The sequence below is a fragment of the Schistocerca nitens genome, chromosome 8, assembly GCF_023898315.1.
Source record: "Schistocerca nitens isolate TAMUIC-IGC-003100 chromosome 8, iqSchNite1.1, whole genome shotgun sequence".
NCBI classification, from domain to species: domain Eukaryota; kingdom Metazoa; phylum Arthropoda; class Insecta; order Orthoptera; family Acrididae; genus Schistocerca; species Schistocerca nitens.
The window spans coordinates 417,707,004-417,725,189 of record NC_064621.1 but is presented as its reverse complement, the minus strand read 5'-3'; the positions used below and the strand labels follow the sequence as shown (position 1 = coordinate 417,725,189).

The following is an 18,186-nucleotide window of genomic DNA, read 5'->3' as shown; positions in this document are numbered from 1 at the left end:
CCCGTATCTGTAACTTAGTTCCATGATTATGCAGTTACTGTGTTCATCCACCTATGCCAAGATTAGATTTTATAATTACAATCTCCACTATCCATCTATTAAACATTTACATACATATCTCAGTGGGTAATTCATATGTCGATGCTTTACGATAGTAAACCAAATCGTTACAGCGATCGCTTGTTTCTTTTTTGGATAAATGGTCCCCTTCATTAATACAGAGCGTTTCAAAATAAGTGTAAAGGTTCTAAGGCTTTGTAGCACATATTACATTCACATTATAATTATAAATAATGTACAAAATGAAAGAGAAACACAAACAGTGTGAAGACTGATCACACATCTAGTCGACAGGCGAGTTGTTCCGAAACCTTGACCAATGTGTCAGGAGTAACTGTTGCAGTAACACTGTTTCTTAAGTCGGATAGGTCACCTGATATCGGAGGCACATACACATGACCGCGCCAGATCGTGTGTGTTGTGGTCATGCATAAAATGCTGTGTCAACTGGCCCTTTGCGCCCAATCCACCGGTCGGATACAACGCCATTTAACCAGTCGCGTACTGAGTTATGCCAGTGAGGCGGCGCACCAACCTGCTCCCAAATAAAGATGTGTTGTTCAGCTTCTTCCCATTGAGGCACGGGCCACAGCCGTAGCATATCAAGATAAGAAACATCAGTTACAGTTAATTCACCGAAAAAGAAAAGCCCACAAACTTTCGGTGGGGATATTTCTTGGGGCTAAGCGTGAAAGACTCGCACTCGTTCAACATGTTTTTCAGTAACTCTTTGTCATTCCATACTCTTGGCGTAGAAACCGAGATTAGCACTAACTAGATGGCCGAAAATGCAGGATAGAGTGAACGTGACGACTGGATGTAACGTGAGCCCAAATCAGTAACGATAGACAAAGCCAAAATCGTCTAACACAACCTTCCACTACAGTGAGTTCCAAAACAAAAGTTCAAGGCCAAAAAAAGGAAGATAACAATTTTATTCGAGATTCAATCTAACGTGGTACGAAGCGTTTACCAAACTGCCTGGCCAGATATTTATTTCCTGTAGAGAACAGCCATCTTCAAGAAACACGTTTGTCGTGGACTCTGGACTCTCCGCTGTCGAAGGCGAAACGATGCGCTTTACGAGTAGCTTTGTCGCCATTCTCCGAGTCTGTCTCTGTACTGTTGGAGCGATGGGATACTAGAGTGACCATTGCCTCTGATGCTTTTTGTGTTAATTTTGGGTAGTACGTGTACACCCATCCTGTCCATTCTGTTCCAACGTCAATCAGAGGCGTTACCCAACAGTTCAATGTCCATGTACACAGCTCTCACATTACCAAAGGCATTCAACAAAATGCTCCTCAGCATGCTCAGTAGAGCTGTTTCCTATTTAGCATGTGTGGAACGTCTTTGAACGGCGTCGAACTCACTGTACATTACTGGAAGCATGCCTTGAAAAACTGCAGTAACAGCTGGAAGAAGCAAAAATCAGGCTGGCGACCGATAAAAGACTGTTTTAAACGTGTAGCAATTCCAATAATTGATCAGAGTCCACCGATAATAGTTTCCTCCTTAATCGATGGTCTGACAATATCCCATAATCTCTCTCTCGCAGATCCCGACCGAGGACCCAAGTGTTTGTTCACCAGACGCAATGGATCTCGGTAGACAACATTAAGAGATATTGCGGCGGCGCGGTTCTTTCCGTCCCTTTACGACGAACCTGCATCTACCTGTGAATATTGTCTCAGTAGATCTTCAGTAGGAAAGCCGGGTGAAACCTACTGTACTTCGATGTGAACCAGGCTGCAATTTAAGTCACTAATGTACGTTTCGGAAGAAACACGAAATGAAAGTTTGGAAATCTTGTCCTCAATTAATATATTCTGAAACTTAGGTGAACAAGTATCACTGCCAAGCCCGTGCTAGTCTTAACAGTCACTCACAATCCCTTTCACTCACGTTAGCAAGTTTATGGTATTTCATTTCCCGAAAACGTAATAGCTACAAAAATACTGATTCTTTTTGATTGATAATGCTCGCCAAATATTAAGTCTGTCGGTACCAAATGCAGTCAAAGTTTTTAGCCACCGACCTGCTCAATACGCCACGCGGAATATATGTCTTTTCTCGTCACAAAATTCACTTAAAAATTCCGAAATTTCTACACATACATCGGAATAATTATGGCGTCACTTTCCAACACTTTTGATGTATGAAACACTGCTAGATCCGGCAACTTATCGTTTCCATCGGAACTACTACTACACACGTCCGATCTGTTTCATGGCTGGGCTTTGACTCCTTTCTAGAACACTCTAAGTCTTCTCTACCAGCAGAGAAAGCAGCGCGAAGAATATTGTTTTACCATTGGTCAATTCACTCAGCAGCCAATAGCTAAACAACATTCTCCCGCGTCAATCCGCGCTTTTCATCAATAACCAATCGCAAAATAGTAAACCTCACGATTGCACTTTTTACCGACTTAATTATCTAATATGCTGAAGTTTTGTTTACGTATAACGTTATTTACTATTGTTATTTATACCCGAATTAACTTTCCCTTTACCATAAACTTACTTTACAAAACTATTCTACAAAAATCCCCTTTGTCCATATCCATACTTCTTCGAAATGTTCCCACACTATATCTTACTACATAACTTGTTAAACAATTACCTCCATATTAACCTTATACCACACTCACGCATCATTCATACTGCTAAAACACATTTACAACATTTATATACACAAAAAGAAATAATAACACTTTATGAAAATACTAGAACGGTTTATGAAAAACAGTCTATTACATTACTGCACTCTAGTGGGCACAAAATCACAGTCCTCCTATCCAATATTGTCCTCTATCGGATGATACATAAAGTACGTGCGCGTCCAGTCTCGCATTACCATCTGTCACTCTCCAGCTCTGAGACACATCTCCCACTTAACCACCTCCAAGGCAGGATCGTTATACGGCGCTACGCCTCAATATTTTCAACAAAACTAGGTAACAAATTATCGCCGATTATCCCAGAAACGCAAGCCGCCTGCTCTTGTCCTTCGCATCTCACTAGAAAGTCTCCCTCAATTCTGGCAGTGGAACCAGCTAAGGGACCGTCTACGTCTATTTCATTGTGTCGAGCGAGTCCTCTGAGCCACTGAGTCACTGGGCGCCTGCCTGGTCCAAATGCCGCCAGCCAGATGTCGCAGTTAGTAGTTATCCAGATACCTATGCTTCCATGACTCATCATGGTTGGGCAGGACCCAACCACCTCACTGACTGCTAACAGCTCCAGACACCTCACCATCGCCAGTAAAATATATTTTTCTGAATTAAACTTCACCCCATAGTTCACATCATACCGTAGTGATCTTAAAAGAAATTAATTCAGCCAAGGACACAGGAAATTATCAACTACAGGATGTAAGGAAACACATAACATCTCATATTTAGACTGTGCCAATAAGGGAGGAAATCGGCTGGAAGAAATCAGTGATGAAGTTGATTCGCTAGCCAATTTATTCACAGTCAAAGATGTTTTCATGTACAAAAGAATCAAATAATATCGTGAAGGGTAAAAAGGATATGTAAGATTTGTGCCTCTCAGTATTAAAGAATTACTACTACACAGCTGATAAACGCATTGTGGTTATGTGTTAACACTGTAAGACAGAAAACAGCTTAAGCGGACGATGAAGAGGACACTTGTTTCTGGTAGTCCGCACTGACTCCAATTTTGATTCCGTGTTATTGAAATGGTAGGATTGCATAGGTCTCTCTCTAGAGACAGTGTGTTTCCTGGTTTTAACTGACAGTGTTTAGTTGTGCAGACATCAGTGAATTTGTAGGAACGACTCAAGCGTTGTATATTTTTTGCGATCAGGTGCCATTCAGTTGGTTACGGAACTTGAAATTAGTGTTTTAGCATAAATTGTGTAGTGTGGATAAGCCGGCCGTGGTGGCCGAGCTGTTATAGGCGCATCAGTCCGGAACCGCGCGACTGCCACGGTCGCAGGTTCAAGTCGTGCCTCGGGCATGGATGTGTGTGATGTCCTTAGGTTAGTTAGGTTTAAACAATTCTACGTTCTAGGGGACTGATGACCACCGATGTTAAGTCCCATAGTGCTCAGAGCCATTTGAACCATTTCTTTTTTGCAGCGTGGATAATAATTTTTCTCCATCACCCTTTTGAGAATTTCAGTACAGGAACCATTAAACTGAATCACGGTCAGCACTAGTATTGACTAAGAGAAATCTATGACAAGTGTCAGAGGCTTCTCCAGCACTATTGAGATGAAGCTGTAACCAGACGCCAACACCTGGAGAGATTGAGTTTTGTTTCGTATGTTAGATCGAGAGTTGAAGTGACGGTAGCATTAGCTTTTTTTTTTTTTTTTTTTTTTTTTTTTTTTTTTTTTTTTTTTTTGTACAGGCCATTTGGTAAATAGGTTTGGGGCTCACTGGCTCTCGTCCACCCCATTAAGATTGCATAATATAGTTTACTGAATAAAACTTCAGTACATGTATTCAAAACTAGATAGCCAACTTTTCAATCCCTTTTTCTATAGAGACATGATCCTTGATTTAAATCAGTTTACAAGTTAAGATACTAACGTCCTACAATGAACAAAATATTAGAATATTAAATAAAGGGCAAATTAGGAGTAGATATTACTCTTTATTACTGAAAGTGAACCCTCGAAAGGGTACACCAAAGGTAGATTTTGTTTTTGGCGGTTAGCAGTTTCCTTAACTGATTAAATGGTAATGAAAATGAATACTAACTTAAGACAAGAGAAAAAATAATAAACTGGAAGGTTTTTTAAGGAAAGGACCCATAAAACTACTATTGAGTCCTAACAGGACAAGATGAAATAATAAATTATATTAAAAGAGATTTACTTACGGGTATTGACACTGTTGTTGTTGATGTGGTCTTCAGTCCTGAGACTGGTTTGATGCAGCTCTCCATGCTACTCTATCCTGTGCAAGCTACTTCATCTCCCAGTACCTACTGCAACCTACATCCTTCTGAATCTGCTTAGTGTATTCATCTCTTGGTCTCCCTCTACGATTTTTGCCCTCCACGCTGGCCTCCAATACTAAATTGGTGGTCCCTTGATGACTCAGAACATGTCCTACCAACAGCTCCCTTCTTCAAGTCAAGTTGTGCCACAAACTTCTCTTCTCCCCAATCCTATTCAGTACTTCCTCATTAGTTATGTCATCTACCCATTTAACCTTAAGCATTCTTCTGTAGCACCACATTTCGAAAGCTTCTATTCTCTTCTTGTCTAAACTATTTATCGTCCATGTTTCACTTCCATACATGGCTACACTCCATACAAATACTTTCAGAAACGACTTCCTGACACTTAAATCTATACTCGATCTTAACAAATTTCTCTTCTTCAGAAATGCTTTCCTTGCCATTGCCAGTCTACATTTTATATCCTCTCTACTTCGACCATCATCAGTTATTTTGCTCCCCAAATAGCAAAACTCCTTTACTACTTTAAGTGTCTCATTTCCTAATCTAATTCCTTCAGCATCGCCCTACTTAATTCGACTACATTCCATTATCCTTGTTTTGCTTTTGTTGATATTTATCTTATACCCTCCTTTCAAGACACTGTCCATTCCGTTCAACTGCTCTTCCAAGTCCTTTGCTGTCTCTGTCAGAATTACAATGTCATCGGCGAACCTCAAAGTTTTTGTTTCTTCTCCATGGATTTTAATACCTACTCCAAAATTTTCTTTTGTTTCCTTCACTGCTTGCTCAATATACAGATTGAATAACATCGGGGACAGGCTACAACCCTGTCTCACTCCCTTCCCAACCACTGCTTCCCTTTCATGTCCCTCGACTCTTATAACTGCCATCTGCTTTCTGTACAAATTGTAAATAGCCTTCCGCTCCCAGTATATTATCCCTGCCACCTTCAGAATTTGAAAGATAGTATTCCAGTCAACATTGACAAAAGTTTTCTCTAAGTCTACAAATAATAGAAACGTAGGTTTGCCTTTCCTTAATCTAGCTTCTAAGATAAGTCGTAGGGTCAGTATTGCCTCACGTGTTCCAACATTTCTATGGAATCCAAACTATGAACGGTAAATAATATATCGCTGATTCGTTATTACGTAAATCTTTGTAGATCAGAAACGAAACCCACATATCTTTCACAACATCATTTTTTTTCAATCACGAAAGAAGTCACAATACTAAATCAGCAAGGAAAAAACCTTTACTCCAAAATGCGCTATGCTTGCAAGGAATAAACACTGAGCGTCACTAGTGGATTTCACGTTCTCACACTCTGCCTCTGAGTTGAAATCAAGGAGGCTGAAATAAACGTTTAAAAAAGACAGTGCTAGTGTTTTTTAAGTTACTAACAAGAGGGAAACGTGAGTCATATCGTAATTTGTAAAGTCTTGTATCTTCTAATACGATAGAATTGGCTGATTACAGAGTCGTTGAATCTGTAATCAGGCGATAAATTTGGGATTTTTCACGAACAAGGTAAGAGATAAAAAATCATTTACTCCTGTTCAGTAACGAGTTATCTGTCCGCTTCCGCTGCTGTTGATGAGTGTCTACCAGAAAGTTAATTAGACTGATTTCACTAGCAGATTATTATTAGTCCTACAAACGAGAGGATACTGAACTACAAAGTGCTTGTTCTATCACCAACATATTATTAATGCAAACTTTACGGAAATGACTAGAAGCTAACGATTTCTTAAGAAATTAACCACAGGACCGATGCTACAGATTCAGTCAAACACACGTATTTGTGTTAATTAAAGGTAAAATTCTAGCTGAATTGAAGCTTCCGATGGTTTTATTGCTATCGACAACGTTTTCTCATAACAGCCGTAAAAATAGACAGTATTAACAATTTAATTACCTGAATGAGATTTTCACTCTGCAGCGGAGTGTGCGCTGATATGAAACTTCCTGGAAGATTAAAACTTTGTGCCCGACCGAGACTCGAACTCGGGACCTTTGCCTTTCGCGGGCAAGTGCTCTGCTTCGGTAGCTCAGATGGAGAGCACTTGCCCGCGAAAGGCAAAGGTCCCGAGTTCGAGTCTCGGTCGGGCACACAGTTTTAATCTGCCAGGAAGTTTCAATTTAACTACCTATTCAAAAATGGTTCAAATGGTTCTGAGCACTATGGGACTCAACTGCTGTGGTCATCAGTCCCCTAGAACTTAGAACTACTTAAACCTAACTAACCTAAGGACATCACACACATCCATGCCCGAGGCAGGAGTCGAACCTGCGACCGTAGAATTACCTATTACGGAGTGTTTAACCACATTATGGTACTAACATTCAGAGTAGCAGCAATTTCAGAACCCAGAGAGAATGGAATAATTTTAAGAAAAACTAAGTCAGACGCTAACGTGCATAAAGTTGCTGTTACGTAGAACAAACATAAAAAATAAATTATGTTTGGATGGAAGGAGCAGGTTTACAGTATATAGCAGGACTTTACTTTCGCATACCATCACAGAATTTTTGGCGATTATGGGATCCAGGATGTTTTCTAACACGAAAAGCAGTCTGAGACACCAGTTTGCTTGCGAATGAGGTAATAATATTTTCTGTGAGAGCAATAATCGTATATGCTATTTGCCATTATATTGAGTGTGGAACTTCTCCCCAATATTACATTATTAGAGAAAATTATGTTGGAGTTTAGCATTACGGTACGTGTGTGGGTTTCAAAATTCAAATAATTATTCAACCTCCAACACAGTTTGAATAGGATGTAATTTACAAGGAATGGTAGCTCTAGCCATTTAAGGAAACTTGGGTTAAATCTCGAAAAAGAAGACAGAAATTTATTTATTGAGTTGTAATAGTACCAGTAGTTAAGCAATAGTTGTAAGTTCTGTCCAGGTTTGCTGGCGATATTAAGCAGCAGGGCGAACCAGTGACTGGTCTAGCAGCGATCCTTCGTGCCAGCATAGATAACAATGCTAAAATACTACGGTAGAAGGCGACACGAAGAAACCAGAACTTAAAAGAAACATTGGGTATTCAGAATTTTTTCGTAATTTTACCATCAAAGGAATCATTTTCAGGCAAATAGTAAATTTGTAGCTTTGTACTATCTTGCTGAAGTGGTTTGTTGTTTTACTGGCCCTAGTGGTGTAATACTCCGATGTTGTTATTGTATAATTTGGTGGTCATGATTGTGTTAGGACTTTAAGGCTAAGTTATAAAACTAATAAGGGTGTTGAGTATTTGTAAAAAGCCTAGGTTTCATTCTATTATTAAAAATGGAGGAAGAACTTAAAGGTTTGACTGCACATCAAAACGAGTTAAAGTCAGAACAGGAAAACTTAAAGGCGGACCTGAAAAACGGATTGGATGATGCGAAGGGCGATAGACAAATATTACCCACAGAATTCAGCCATAAATATGGAAATGTTGAGAGGAATATCGGGAGCTTGAGACACTTACTGGGCAGATTGAAAAGCTTAAGGAGGCTCAGGAAATGTGTCAGTCTACTATTGAAAATCGTAACGGAAAAGGTAGCATAAAATAATTAATAAATGCAAAATCAGATTTGAGACTTATATAAAATCATGAATTAGAAAAGACACAGAGGTGCTTAGCTGAAAAGATGAAGGAAGCTGACTTGCCCTTTTCAGAAGTAAGTATTTCAGGAAAGAAGGGAAATGTGGAAAAGGAAGCTTCGTTTAAGTACGGAGGTTGTCTAACTTCAACCTCAGAGAGCAGAGACGCAAGATGTTCTAATGATCATAATGATCGCACTCATTCTTATATCCAAAGGTCATTGAACAGAAGTGTAGACAGAACACAAACCTGTAGATCAGGCATGAATAGCAGGGACTGAATGGAAGAGTTGAAAGTGGGGATAAAAATAATAGGAATAACTTACCTTGGTTCGAGCAAAAGGGATTTGTACATCCCATTAGTTTCTTAAAGGCTTTTCGTGGAGATTTACTTTTATCTTGGGGTCATAATAAGATTATACGGTTTATTGTTAGTCGTTTAGAAGAAGATGCTTTACAATGAGGAATCCTGAATTTACATAGGTTTCCTATAGTTGACGAGTTCATGAAAGATTTTGAAGCCAAATACTAGTCAGAAAATGCTCAATGGAAACTGAGACTAGAAATATTTGGTCATTAGAAATATGTCGAGAATTGATATGGTTATAGGAATTTTGTACAGTATCGCTTAGACCAAGGTTTGTACTTTGACGAACCGGTGAATGGCGTATACCTGACTGAAGTACTGATAACATGCCTGCCCGACAAAGCTAGAGGGCATTTAGTAGGAGAGACGTGGACTCAGGCTCAACCTCCATTAGAACTGTTGGATCATCTGAAGTACCTGCATAAGGCTAAGGAAAAACTGAAACCAGAATGTCGAACTGGGCTGAGGTAAAACGAAACGGGCATAAGTCGAGTAATGGGAAAAGCAAATTCCAGAAGGAAGAACGCATTAACTATAAAGGATTTAGGGGTTCTTACTTCCCAAGACCTAAGAATAAAGGACGAACACATGGGGATGGAATGAACATGTTAGTAATAATCACCACAATAATAATAGAGGTGACTCTTATAACAGTAATCATAGTAACTATAAGCTGGTTCAATTTAGGAATGCAGTATCTGGTCAACCTAAAAACCGAATAGTTATACAAGAAGTTACAGAAATTATTCAAGCCATTCCTATGACTAGTGCTTAACAGAGTAATAACAGACAAAAGAATGCTTTTTTGAGATACCAGGATAGGCAACTTTTAAGTGAAGAATTGCTTATGTGAAGGTAGGAAACAGAGAAAAAGATTTCTACCTAATTGTTCACGGAGATATTGAAGGAGAAGAATTGTATTTATATTAGATGCAGATTTGTATTGGATGCATATAGTAAGGTGAACCTTATACATAACGACCAAGAGTGGAAATGCCTATCCTTCCCAGTGACTAATGTGCAAGTCGATGCCTTAAAAGGGTCTAATGGTAGAAAAGTGGACGAAAAAGTTTTATTGACGTTCTGCGTTTTACAGATAACCGTTCAACAGCCGATGTTGGTGTTTGCTAATAAAATTTACCAGTGTTACGTGAAATAGATTGATTGGTTAGTCATGAATTATTGTTAGACTTATCAAAAGAGCAATTGTATGTTAATGCTAATAATAAACAAGTATGGGTTAAGTTGAATAAATGTCAATTATAACGTGACGCCGAAGAAAATGTAAATTGTCTGGCCAGTTGAGGAATTACTGAATGGTCTGACAGTTCCTGTTGTATTCCAATTATAGCTGCACGGAAGCCTAATTGTGACATTAAGTTAATTCTTGATGTTCAAATGTTACTCAGAAGCATTGAGATTGAGAGGGATCGACTTCTTCCCATGGATAAGGTTTTGGTCATGTTTCACAACGCCAAATGTTTAAGTACAACTGATCTTATAAAAGATACAACTTTCCTATTTGACGGAAGGGGCAACAGGTTTAAAGTGTTACCTTTCAGGCCGTGTGTCAGTTGCTCAATTCATAAGAGCACTGGATCTTGCTCTAGGACAGGAACTGTTAGAAAAAGTATTTGCATAAGATGAAGATGTATTGATTGTGGCAAAACTTGGGAGTGTCATATTGTACTTTTAGAAACGTTGTTACAGAGGCTAACTGAGAAACAAATAACAATTAATATCGCATTTTGGGTGCAGTGAAATAAAATTTCTAGGTCACTTTGCAAGTCAGAAAGGCAACACACCTGATCCTAAAAGGACAGAAGGTATAAAAAATTGTCCTCCTCCCAGAAATAAAAAACAATTAAAATCGCTTGTGCATTAACATTTTGTGTAGAAGATATGTGCCACATCATGTGATGAGCTGCTTTAATCTCAGTGAGCTACTGGAAGCTGAATCACAGTGGAAGTGGAAGGAAAAATGTCAGAAAGAATGGGATTTCTTAAAGAGAGAGCTGAGCTGAGCAATCCTAAAATTTTTCAGACATGCAATTTTTTTTAGACAAAGAGATTTGTATGGCAGTTGATGCATTCGGATATGGGATCGGATGTCATGTGTTTCAAGAATGTAGCAAGCAATGAGAAATCTAAGTAATGATCTTGGGTTTTCCTAGTAGAATGTTGATTTCATGTCAGCGAAACTAATTCATTACCGAAAAGAAGACCTCAGCAGTTATCTGGGCTGTTAAGAAATTTAAATATTTTTTACGCTTACAAAGTAATAGTATATTCAGATCACTGGGCACTCAAATTTTTAATTACTAGTAAACTGTTGCATAGTAGGCTGATTAGATGGGCATATTTCTTTACAATCCGAAAATAAGATATGTAAAAGGGAAAGTTAATCGAAAACTTGATGCAATGTCACATCTACCATTAGGTATGTAGGGAGATATTAATGGTGTTGAAAGAATTCTATGTTTGTAGAGTTACCAACTTAGAGTATGAAAAGATATTAGAATGGTTATCAAAAACTTGGAAAAGGTGCAAAACAGGGATAACTGGATCAATGAAGCTCTTTATACATTGCTGTTAACAGTAGGGAGTGACTCATGGAGAGCCCAAATACATTGCTATTAACCGCAGAGAGTCAATCGTGGAAAGAAATGTGGGTATGCTATAAGGGTATTCTTTTTAATAAAAGTAAAATAAGGTTAAGACAACAGTGAAGTATATTTGTAAGTTAATTTATAGTATATTCATAGTGTGCATGGTCATCTTGGGATACGAAAGTGTCTACATCCTGTTACAAATGTTTACTGTTGAGAGAATTAAAAGAATCAACTGAAGGGAGATACGAATGTGTGAATTGTATCAGGAGACAAAACACTGAATATCAAAAATGAAAATTTAGTCTTATCCTAAAATACCTTCTCATTTATGGGACTTAGCCATGACAGACATTTTTGGATACTTGCCTTGAGGAATGGGGGGTGTGAACTATGAGGTTCATTCAAATGAAATCTGGTCACTGCGTCTCCCTTTGCCTTACACGTAAGGTGGCACCACGTAACTGCGGGTATGGTGGTGCCATCTATTGGTAGAGAGACTGACGCATGTGCACCGATTGATGTTGCATAGCGCCAGTGTGGTTTCACGGCAAAGCGAATGTGGTCACACAAGTTATTGTGCACTACCGAACTTGCAGGCGAGTAAGCAGGAACAACGAGGAGTGATTCTATTTTTGGCGGCAGAGGGAGCTGGAAGCCGTGAAATGTATCGACGGATGAAGGCTGTGTACGGTGAGTACAGTCTGAGCCGTTCAAATGTTGTGGAATGGCGCGAACGATTCCTTGAGGGGGGCGAGTCACTGGAAGACGACGCCCGTCCTGGTCAGGCTCACCGTGTCATCCCACCGGAAATGGTTGTGGACAACCGCAAAATCACCGTGGACGAGATCCATCGGTGACTGGGTGTGGGCACCGCGCACACAAGAATGTATCAACACTCGAACTTCCGAAAAATCTATGCGCAGTTGCTTCCCCATCAACGGCAGAAGTTTCGGTGGGAAACGCTGGAACATCCACCGTACAGTTCCGACCTTTCACCGTGTGAGTTTCACGTGTTAGGACCTCCAAAACAAGCTATTCGAGGACATCGATTCGCAGTGGACGACGTAGTGTGTGACTGGGTCCAGGTCTGGATCCGACAGCAGCATACTAGAGTCTTCAACGATGGAATCTACCGGCTAGTGTCTCAATGGGATAAATGTGCCAACAGTTTTGGCGACTATTTTCGAGTATGTGTACTGTGTATAACTACATTTTTGAGATAATAAAATCGTTGGCGTTACTTTACACTGGTGACCGGGTTTCATTTGAATGCCCCTTATACATGGTGTTACAAAAAGGTACGACCAAACTTTCAGGAAACTTTCCTCACACACAAAGAAAGAAAATATGTTATGTGGACATGTGTCCGGAAACGCTTACTTTCCATGTTAGAGCTCATTTTATTACTTCTCTTCAAATCACATTAATCATGGAATGGAAACACACAGCAACAGAACGTACCAGCGTGACTTCAAACACTTTGTTACAGGAAATGTTCAAAATGTCCTCCGTTAGCGAGGATACATGCATCCAACCCCCGTCGCATGGAATCCCTGATGCGCTGGTGCAGCCCTGGAGAATGGCGTATTGTATCACAGCCGTCCACAATACGAGCACGAAGATCTCTACATTTGGTACCGGGGTTGCGTAGACAAGAGCTTTCAAATGCCCCCATAAATGAAAGTCAAGAGGGTTGAGGCCAGGAGAGCGTGGAGGCCATGGAATTGGTCCGCCTCTACCAATCCATCGGTCACCGAATCTGTTGTTGAGAAGTGTACGAACACTTCGACTGAAATGTGCAGGAGCTCCATCGTGCATGAACCACATGTGTCGTACTTGTAAAGGCACATGTTCTAGCAGCACAGGCACACTATCCCGTATGAAATCATAATAACGTGCTCCATTGAGCGTGGGTGGAAGAACATGGGGCCCAATCAAGACATCACCAACAATACCTGCCCAAACGTCCACAGAAAATCTATGTTGATGACGTGATTGCACAATTGCGTGCGGTTTCTCGTCAGCCGACACATGTTGATTGTGAAAATTTACAATTTGATCACGTTGGAATGAAGCCTCCTCCGTAAAGAGAACAATTTCACTGAAATGAGGATTGATACATTGTTGGATGAACTATTCGCAGAAGTGTACCCGTGGAGGCCAATCAGCTGCTGACAGTGCCTGCACACGCTGCACATAGTACGGAAACAACTGGTTCTCCCGCAGCACTCTCCATACAGTCACGTGGTCAACGTTACCTTGTACAGCAGCAACTTCTCTGACGCTGACATTAGGGTTATTGTCAACTGCACGAAGAATTGCCTCGTCCATTGCAGGTGTCCTCGTCGTTCTAGGTCTTCCCCAGTCGCGAGTCATAGGCTGGAATGTTCCGTGCTCCCTAAGACGCCGATCAATTGCTTCGAACTTCTTCCTGTCGGGACACCTTCGTTCTGGAAATCTGTCTCGATACAAACGTACCGCGCCACGGCTATTGCCCCGTGCTAATCCATACATCAAATGGGCATGTGCCAACTCCGCATTTATAAACATTGCACTGACTGCAAAACCACGTTCGTGATGAACACTAACCTGTTGATGCTACGTACTGATGTGCTTGATGCTAGTACTGTAGAGCAATGAGTCGCATGTCAACACAAGCACCGAAGTCAACATTACCTTCCTTCAATTGGGCCAACTGGCGGTGAATCGAGGAAGTACAGTACATGCTGCCGAAATTAAATGAGCTCTAACATGGAAATTAAGCGTTTTCGGACACATGTCCACATAACATCTTTTCTTTATTTGTGTGTGAGGAATGTTTCCTGAAAGTTTGGCCGTACCTTTTTGTAACACCCTGTATATAGTAGTTACTTTCGAGCTCAGATCCAAGTATGTAAATTTACATATAGTTGAAGTAGCTAACAGGAAAGCGTTAATTAGGATTTTGAAGTGTGGTTATTTTCCTAAGGTTGGACAGCCAGCAAGGTTGATTTCTGATACTGGTGTTCATTTAATCTCCCACAATTTTAAAGAATTTTTACGTATATGTGATGTGCAACATGTGTAACCGCTAAATATCACCTGAAAGTTAACCTGGCAGAATGAGTAGGCATGAGTGGAGGAGTCGAAGCCGGACTTATTGTACCAACAAATATACCAAATGGCAGCATTCTTAGTGGGGTTAGAACGAATCCTTGACAACCAGGGATTGCTCGCAGAGAGATTATTGAAGGAAAAGTGAGAGGAGGTAGGTTGTTAGATAAAACTGAATATCCTCCTCTACTAAAGGAGCAGTAGAGAGATATAGATAGAATAGTGAGGCAAAATCTGTGACATAAAGAGAATGGTAAGGTTTAATAAAGAAATTGTCCAGACTAATTTTCGAATAGGTTACCAAGTGTTAGTCAATTGTCATCTAAAAACTAAAATCGTTAACAAAATAATCAGCACTTTTTCTACCTATTTAATGGACCGTTCGGGATAAAGGAGATATCACATCTTACCACAATGATCCTAAATGAAGTGAATTCAGATAAGGAAATAAGAAAGTATGAGTTGCAGGATGTAAGGAAATAGATAACATCTCATTTTCAGACTGAGACAATAAGGAAAGGAAATCGATTGGAAGCAATCACTGATGAAGTTGATTCGTTAGTCAATTTATTTTCTGAAGTTCACTGTCAGAGGTGTTTGCATGTACAAGAGAATCAAATAATACAGTTAAGGGTAAAGAGGATGTATAAATAAGATTTTTATCTGTCATTATTAAAGAACTAGGTACTACACAATTGATAAATGCCTTGTGGTTATGTGTTAACATCATAAGCTAGAAAACTAAGTTGAAGAGACGATGAGGAGGACACGAGTTGTTAGTAGTCGGTACAGAGCAGGGTGGATGTGAATGTGGGGTATCCCGATCAAGCGCACGACGAATTCTGAAGGCTGCAAAGTGGAAAGTGTACATTCCAAGATCAGTGCACGCTATGAGCGAGGACGACGCAGTTCGAAGCCATGTTTCGCGAGGATGAACGGTTGGCAGGGATCGTTATCTGGTCTGACGAAGTGCAGTTAGAACTAAACGGCACTGTAAACCTCCCCATCTGAATGTACTGGTGCCCTGAAAACCCGCACGTTCACGTGGACAAACATGTTAATCTACCAGAAGTTAACGTGTTGTGTGGTCTGCCATCGCGCGGTTTGATTGACCCATTGTTCTTTGAAGGAACCGTAACTTGTGAGCTGTATTATCATATGCCGCAATCATCGAGTTTACTTGCCGTCCGAGACGTGTCCGGAAATGAAACATTTTACCTATAATAAGATGGCGCTCAGTCTCAGTACCACAGAGATATCAGAGATTACTTGGATGGAAATCTACCTGGATGATGCATAGATCGAGGAGTAGCTGTTGAGTACCCACCACGGTCTGCAGACCTAACAATGTCTCTTCAGCTATTATCAGTAAGATTTATTATGTAATCACTAATTAAAGGCCTTTGCACGTGCATTTGGAGGAGCTTGAGAAATGAAGTTTATCAACAGAAGCCAGCTACACTGAACGAGCCACGAGAAACCATTGCGCCGTCCTGTGCGGCTGTCACACCGGCAACACTGACAGCCGTAGATCAGCGACACTGGCGTTGTTTAGCTGCTAACTGAGGTCACTTTGAACACATAAAACGACCTTCCCCCCAGTACAAGAATTGTGACGGTATCATTTTCTCCCATTAATATTGATTATCAAAGAGTAGCTGCATTTTTCTTGACCCCTCTATAGCTAATTTAATAAATACAGATGCCTTTAGTCCAACGTAGTTAATATTAGTGATAGCAACGGTATCGGCGGCTAGTCCATAATGCCAGAGATTCAATAGGACCGAGGTGGTGGTAACTCCTCATGTAATATTGAGGTCGCTGCAGTTCGAAAAACGATAATTAGGGCCCGATTAACCTTCTATATATGCTGACTGGATGCCAAATTATTGATTGAAATTTTATTAATTTATAGAAGGTTTGAGAAGCGTTTAGAAAATACCGTTTCTCTGTATCAGGGTGACAAAGCGTTCTCTTGATGGTAGCAGTGACGAACTTTGCCATACAGAGTGGAAAAGCGGGGAAATCAGCGTGGAGAGTACCTCTCCGCCAGCGTAGCTCCTCTTTTTCAAATTGTAGATGGACGGAAAAGTTTTGTCATGAAAAATAAATGAAATGCTTATTCGACTCCAGTTTTATAATAATTTCGTTCGCTGGTAAGTGCTTATTATATCTTGAGCTACCGATTGTATTGATAGGCACTTCATCCGTTAAGCATCGGTTACAGGAAAGTATGCATCTGTGTTAATACGAGCTTACTACTCAGTGAGGAAAAAGTTCCTACTAATAATCATTTATTCGTATCTGTTTACCATGCGAAACGAGATACTTCCGAGAACTGGTTTAATATTTCAGATGCTTTATGATTTGTACTTTTACATTTACGATGCTTTCCGCTGATTTAATCACAAAGCTTTAGATTTATCCAAATGTAAAAAATCTGACACGTCTCAAGCTGTAAATGAGAATAAACGCTCGAAGCCCGTCGAGTTTTTATTCTTAAGACTCCTTAGGAAGTAAATGTTAAGTGAAATGTTTCTCGGCTAAGGATAGTCTTACACTATACGTTCCTTCATTACGATGAATATATGTACATACAGTTAAATGGAAACTACAAGTTGTCTGTGTCCGCTTGTATAGGGCTGATATTTCACATACATTTGAACTCCATCACTGCTATAAGAGACCAGTAACTAAATAGGAACCGTTGCATGAAAGTACTCACTAAATGTTCTGCAGCGAGCAGAAGGGGATGACATGCTGGCAGACATGGTGAGAAACTGTTTGAAACTGATAGTAGCAGTCGTTCTTTAATTTATAGCACTATCTCCCCCGAGTGGCCAGCGAAGACGTACCATTTGGAAGCACGATTATTTAAACTAATCTTCGCATCAGATCTCGGACACACAGTATCGGTAGCTTATCTGCTCCTCTCCAACTACTCCCTGGCTATTCAAAATCCCCATTGATTATACTGAATGGGAAGAATGTCTCTTCAGCTATTATCAGTAAAATTTATTAGGCAATCACCGATTAAAGGCCTTTGCACGTGAATTTGGAGGACCTTCTGTACAGATTCCAGTGTCATTTCGCAATGCTGGCGACTATCATAATTAGCTGTACGCGACTGTGAAGGTCCTGGCTTGAACTTGTCGCAAAGACATCTCAGTTTCGGCCCCATATATGACTACAATTCTCCACTTCTTTAGTTTCGCGAAAAATGGCAACGAGATAAATTGTTGGAATATCACCACAAAATAGCAGTACAAACTACCAATTGGATAATGGTAGGGATATAGCTGTTTCGTTTTAGTGAGGCGTGTTGAACAATGTAGTGATCAAAAAAATCTCGAGAATTACATCTGCTTTAATTCAAAGCAGCGTTTTTTTTTTTTGTTTTTTTTTTTTTTTTTTGTGGGTATGACTGTCTCTAATGACCTCGCTGTCGACAGGATGTTAAAACCCAATCCTTCTTTTCAGTTATGGACATGGCTTCGTACCACATCCGTCTGTGA

At 40.1% G+C, this 18,186-nt stretch overlaps 1 protein-coding gene across 2 annotated transcripts in view; it reads right to left on the bottom strand.

The window, feature by feature from the left end:
• The window catches only part of LOC126198574 (sialin-like), a 131,700-nt gene extending 114,233 nt beyond the window's left edge, over nucleotides 1–17,467 (bottom strand). For both annotated transcript variants that reach the window (XM_049935009.1, XM_049935008.1), the window contains exon 1: nucleotides 17,397–17,467. In XM_049935009.1, the coding sequence (XP_049790966.1) occupies nucleotides 17,397–17,442 (46 nt within the window). In that variant the 5' untranslated portion in view covers nucleotides 17,443–17,467. The remainder of the gene's footprint in view (nucleotides 1–17,396) is intronic.
• Nucleotides 17,468–18,186: the final 719 nt, after the last annotated feature.